Genomic DNA, 6,000 nt, shown 5'->3' on the forward strand with positions numbered 1-6,000 from the left:
ACACACAGTAGGTTCCAAAAAAATAAACCAATACACGTCAAAGACTTCATACAAATATCAATCAAGTTGAATACAAGCAATATGTTTATCCTAGCATGCATAGGCTCTAATACATTCATTATTAGTTAATCCCAACTTGTAACCTTGCCCGTCCTGTTTAGGTCGTTCAAGTATAAATCATTCATTATTAGATAATTCCAACTTGTAACATTGCCCGTCTTGTTCGGATCGTTCAAGTATAAATCCAATCCTTTTGAAGGAATACACTTAGGAGAGCTAATCCCAAGGAAACCACCGACCTAAGACGTTGCCCGTCCTGTTCAGGTCGTCAAAGGTTAAAGTACGTATACCCCCATGGTGACCGTAATGATCCAAAACTGCCATGGGAACAATAATTGTAATAATCCAAACCAATACGTTAACCCCTTTGGGTAACATGATCCAACCAAACGTCAACCCCTTTGGGTGACAAACACATAAATTCTCAATTTCCAATTAATTTCTTTCAAATTATTCAAAGTGTTTAATCCTTATGTGATTTACAATGCCTCGATTAGAAATGAAACAACACTACTTGCACAACCACATAAGCAGTATGGTCTAAGCGTGTACCTTTAAGCGCTGCAACCAAACGATATTTAACCACGATAGAAATTTCGCCCTCTTATGAATCGAGGTCGTAAATGACACACACAAAAAAAATCACGTATTAGAACGTGTTTACACATTTATCCACTCCATACTACTAAGACATATTAGGATTTCATAATTTTAAATGTTTTCATCAAATTCCTAACAGTTTCAATTTGTAAAATTTAATTAGAAACATAAATGAAGGATTTGGACAGTTTAGAAAATTCAAATGAAAAATTCGACTTCGCTGTAACGTTCGGAAAGCGTCAATTACCTTGGGTACCAAATTTCCTAATTTCTAACATCCAATTACTATTTTTAATTATTTTAAGCGTTTTAAACGAGTTTTTTAACGCATCGGTACATAAAACAACGAAACACGACTAACGTTCCCGGATCAGCACTATTTCCGAGACAGGACTGCTGCTGCTGCCGGAAATTTATTATTATTATTATTATTATTATTATTATTATTATTATTATTATTATTATTATTATTATTATTATTATTATTATTATTATTTTACATTTATTCATTATTCAAATTACTAAACTTTTAAATCTCATGACTAAAATAAATCTAACAAGGCCACATTCACAATTAGTAACATAAAACAAACAAGACTAATTTTTTTTATCATACAACCACTTGATATTTCCACACATATATTAATACACAAAACCCCATCATCAAAACATAAAGTCATCAAATAAAAAGAAACATGCCCATCAACAAAACCCTTCAAGAACTTAAAATTTCATAAATTATGATAATTAAAATAAATACTTAATTCTTTTGGCAAATTAAAATTTTGTAGAGATTCATAAAACCAAATCACCCTTTTAAATCAAAACGTATATGTATAAACACAATCCTTCAAACAAATCAAATTTTGCTAAAGGATTTATAATCTCTTGAATAACTATACTACTTGGTCTATACCATTTAAATTTCATCTAACAAATTGAAATTTTGTTAGAGAAAAGTAAGCCATAAAAATTATTTAAATATCAATATAACTTTAATTCTTAATTATTATAACAAATTTAAATTTCAATAAAGAATATTGATTAAGAAGTTCTTTTCTTAATCCTTTTAACAAATTAAAGTTTATAAAAGGATTATTAGAGAAAATTTTCATATATAAAAGAAAAATACTCAATCCTCTTATAAGTCATAGGATATCATCATACATAAAATATAATTCATTTTAAAAATCTTTGTATATAAAATATATAATTAACAATTCAATTAAACTTACCCTTTGATCAAAAGATTAGATTGAACAACAATAATTTTTTTTTCTTTTGAATGTGCCGAAATCAAGGAGCAAAAGGGAGAAAAATTTCTGAATTTTTTTGTTTACTTGAAGTTTTGAAATTATGAGGAAAATTAAAGGAGTTTAAGGATTAATAGGCACTTAAGATAATGGTCATAATTGTGCCATAATACCCAATTGTGAGAGGAGTTACAAGACTCCTCCCATGCCCTACAACCGGCTACCCCCTTATATCCCCAAATTTTTATTTATTTATTTTTAATTTAATTAATTAATTAAGTAATTAGTATATTATTGTTAAAACAGAAAAGAAATGTCACGCGATAACATCGTACGCGATAAAACGTGTTACCGTTAAATTTTAACTTACTTTATTTCTTATAATTATATATGTAAAATATATAATTTAATAATCTTATTTAATTTTATCTTATTATATTACCTTTTTTTTTAACCCGATAAATTACGGGGTGTTACAGACTACCCCCCCTAAAAGAAGTTACGCCCTCGTAACTTGCATGGCAACGAAAAAAAAAAAACAAGACACACATGCTATCTTAACACAACACTTGTAAAAAGGCAAGACTATGAGCCAAAAAGGTTACGCCCTCACAAAACACTCGCGCGAAATTCCTATCGCCTTCTACCCCCCTTAGGAAGTTACGTCCCCGTAACGCTACTAACCTGAAAGAGATGAGGGTACGTTTCTCGCATAGAGTCCTACGTTTCCCATGTAGCCGCTTCACGCTCGTGATTTGACCACAGAACTTTTACCATAAATATATCCTTCCGTCGTGTAATACGGACCTTCGTGTCCAAGATTCTAACCGGTTGCTCAGAGTAAGACAAAGATGTATCCAAATCTAAAGGTTCGGGATCTAAGACATGAGAGGCTGCGACATGATATCGCTTTAACTGCGACACATGAAATACATCATGTACCTTTTCTAAAGAGTTTGGAAAGGCTAACGATATGCCACTTTACCCACCCGTTCCAAAAGTTCATATGGTCCTATGAATCGAGGGCTCAACTTTCCACATGGACCAAAACGCACTACCCGCGCATGGGTGACACGCGAAATAATACCCGTTCACCCACGATGAACTCTTCTGGTTGTCGCTTTAAATCAGCGTAAGACTTTTGACGATCCTGTGCCGCTTTCAAACGATCCCTTATCAACCTTACTTTCTCAGTCATCTGGAACAACAATTCAGGCCCCCAGGTCACTGCTTCGGTGAAATCATCCCAATAAACCGGACTACGACAACAACGCCCATACAAAGCCTCGAATGGAGCCATCTGCATAGATGCCTGATAACTGTTGTTGTAAGAAAACTCGACCAAGTCCAATTGTTCATCCCACGACCCTTGCCATTCCATGGCAATAGCGCGCAACATATCATCTAAAATCTGATTTGTTCGTTTCGTCTGCCCATCCGTCTGCGGATGGAAAGACGTACTATAAAGCAACGTAGTACCCATTGCCTGTTGCAAGGTTTGCCAAAATTGTGACAAATACCGTGTATCTCTATCGGACACAATAGTATGGGGCACACCGTGAAATTATATGACATACATAATGTAAGCTCGAGCTAATTGTTCTATCTCCCAACGACAGTTCATAGGGATAAAATGTGCTGATTTAGTTAAACGATCCACTATGACCCGTAAGCATCATTTCCCGCCTTCGTCCGGGGTAAACCCACAACAAAATCCATAAAGATATCATCCCACTTCCATACCGGTATCTCCAAAGGTTGCGGTAACCCTCCTAGTCTTTTATGCTCACTTTTAACCTTGTGACAAGTCAAACAGCGCGAGACATAATCCGCAATATCCTTCTTCATCCCAGACCACCAAAACATTAACTTAAGGTCTTGATACATTTTGTTACCGCCCGGATGGACTGAAAATTTCGTACAATGGGCCTCATCCAAGATACCTTCCTTCAAAGATTCTTCCCCTGTCGGCAAACACTAGCGACCATTGAACCTAAAGCTCCCATCTTCATGAACAAAGAATCCCTCTGCTTTTCCTTCCCGATCTTGTTCCTTTAACTTCAGCAGTTTGGAGTCTTTATCCTGAAAATTCAAAATTTCTTCAAAGAACGAAGGTCGAATAGACAAAGCATTCAGGCACCCCTGTAATTCACCCTTACGCACCACTTCCAAGTTCAACCTCACAAAATCGCGATGCAACTCTTCAACTCCGTCTAAGGCGGAAAACGAGTGATTAGACTTCCTACTCAACGCATCGGCTACTAAGTTCGCCCGTCCCTCGTGATATATGAAGTCCAAATCATAATTTGTCATCAACTGTAGCCACCGACGTTGTCACATGTTTAAGTCGGGCTGAGTATAGAGATACTCCAGACTCTAATGATCAGTGTAGATCCTACATTTTATGCCATACAAGTAATGCCTCCGTATTCTGAGAGCAAACACTATAGTAGCTAACTCCAGATCAACCGAGACGCCCTCCTTAGAAACAAAATGTCCCAAAAATGAGACCTTTTCCAACCACAAGTCACATTTTGACAATTTTGCGTACAACTTGTTTTCTCGCAGGGTTTGAAGGACTAAACGTAGATGTTTCTCATGATCATCCCGGTCTTTCAAATAGACCAATATGTCATCAATAAAGACTACCACGAACTTATCCAAAAACGCACTATATACTTGATTCATCAAACACATGAATGAAGCTGGAGCATTTGTTAATCCAAAAGGCATCACAGTGAACTCATAATGCCCATAACGTGTTCTAAAAGCTGTTTTATATATCCACTCCAACTATTCTTAGCTGGTGATAACCCGATCTTAAATAAATTTTTGAAAAGATCCCAGTTCCCCCGAATTGATCAAATAAATCGTCAATGGGGGGTAACGGGTACTTGTTCTTAATGGTCACTTTATTTAGTTCCTTATAATCAATACATAATCTTAAACTGTCATCCTTCTTCCTTACAAAAACAACTGGAGCCCCCCAAGGGGAAACACTAGGTCGGATATAACCCTTGTCCAATAATTCGTCAAGTTGAGACTTTAATTCCTCCATCTCCTTCGGAGCCATGCGATAAGGGGCTTTATAAATTGGTCCCGTCCCAAGCACCAAGTCTATTATGAAATCAATTTTCCATTGAGGTGGCATGCCGGGAATTTCATCAGGGAAAACATCTAAAAATTCATTCACCACTGCAATATTCTTAGGATCCTCCTCCTTGTTCCCCACTTGGCTGATATGACATAATTACACAGGGTGTCCTTGCCTCGTGAGTCTTTGCAATTCTAGGGTCGACACCAAATTCGTTCGGGGTCCTTTTTGAAATTTTCGATATCTAACCTTTTCCCCTCTTGGTCCTTCTAGCGAAACTATTTTCTCCCTACATTCTATAGTGGCTTTATATTTTCCTAACCAGTCCATCCCCAAAAATACCTCTAAGCCTTCCATGTCTAACACACACAAGTCACAAGGAAAAATGACCTTCCCTATTCTCAAGGGTACCTCCTTATACAATCTATCATAATTGTACAATTTTCCCGATGGAACAACCACTGTATAAGAAACTTTCTTAAACGTTCCTACATTCAACTCCTCTACCTTACTCTTTGCAAGAAAAGAACATGTTGCACCCGAATCAAAAAGTACATTTACAGCTACAGAATGAATGGTGAACGTACCTATAACTACATCCATTGCTTGGTCAGCTTCCCTTGCACTTACGGCAGATGCTCGTCCACCAATCGGCTGTGCATTTATTCCTCCGACTTGATTACCCTCACGTTGCATACCTGACCCTTCGATCCGGTTTCCATCCACCCGGCCTTGTCCCCCACTAACAGGTCGTTGAAACCTCTGAGCAGTGTTTCCATGATTACCATTTTCGTACTGCTGGTTGACTTGCCTCCCGGAGTTATTCGAATTCTGCTGCCGGTGTTGCCCACCCGGCTATTGACTTCCACTCCCTTTCTTGATGTAGCATTCATACTCCCTATGTCCCCTTTTGTGACAAAAATTACATTCAACCAAATTCCCATCACAATCCTTTCCCGGATGATTTCCCCTGCATTTCCTACAAAAATACTT

General features: G+C 37.0%; 2 protein-coding genes across 2 annotated transcripts in view; both read right to left on the minus strand.

The window, feature by feature from the left end:
* Window positions 1-2,633: 2,633 nt before the first annotated feature.
* LOC130824992 (uncharacterized) lies at window positions 2,634-3,800 on the minus strand. Its single transcript, XM_057690018.1, has 4 exons — window positions 3,657-3,800; window positions 3,226-3,354; window positions 3,001-3,111; window positions 2,634-2,828 (listed from the first exon to the last, which is right to left on the minus strand). Exons 1-4 carry the CDS (start codon window positions 3,798-3,800, stop codon window positions 2,634-2,636), a joined length of 579 nt encoding a protein of 192 aa, XP_057546001.1.
* Window positions 3,801-4,289: 489 nt separating this feature from the next.
* Window positions 4,290-6,000, minus strand: part of LOC130824993 (uncharacterized) — a 2,188-nt gene continuing 477 nt past the window's right edge. The window contains exons 1-4 of the mRNA XM_057690019.1: window positions 5,941-6,000; window positions 5,330-5,862; window positions 4,851-5,149; window positions 4,290-4,684 (exon numbers count right to left, since the gene is read on the minus strand). The exon at window positions 5,941-6,000 is cut by the window's right edge and continues 477 nt beyond it. Of these exons, the coding sequence (XP_057546002.1) occupies window positions 4,290-4,684; window positions 4,851-5,149; window positions 5,330-5,862; window positions 5,941-6,000 (1,287 nt within the window). The remainder of the gene's footprint in view (window positions 4,685-4,850; window positions 5,150-5,329; window positions 5,863-5,940) is intronic.

The sequence above is a fragment of the Amaranthus tricolor genome, chromosome 10, assembly GCF_026212465.1.
Source record: "Amaranthus tricolor cultivar Red isolate AtriRed21 chromosome 10, ASM2621246v1, whole genome shotgun sequence".
NCBI classification, from domain to species: Eukaryota; Viridiplantae; Streptophyta; class Magnoliopsida; order Caryophyllales; family Amaranthaceae; genus Amaranthus; species Amaranthus tricolor.

Excerpts from the sequence above, each read along its gene's own strand:
- LOC130824992 (XM_057690018.1), bottom strand. The coding sequence starts at position 3,800 with ATGTATCAAGACCTTAAGTTAATGTTTTGGTGGTCTGGGATGAAGAAG. Across the intron at positions 3,355-3,656 it reads CGCAACCTTTGGAGATACCG|ACGGATGGGCAGACGAAACG; the intron begins GTATGGAAGTGG and ends TTCCATCCGCAG. Across the intron at positions 3,112-3,225 it reads CTTACAACAACAGTTATCAG|ATGACTGAGAAAGTAAGGTT; the intron begins GCATCTATGCAG and ends TTGTTGTTCCAG.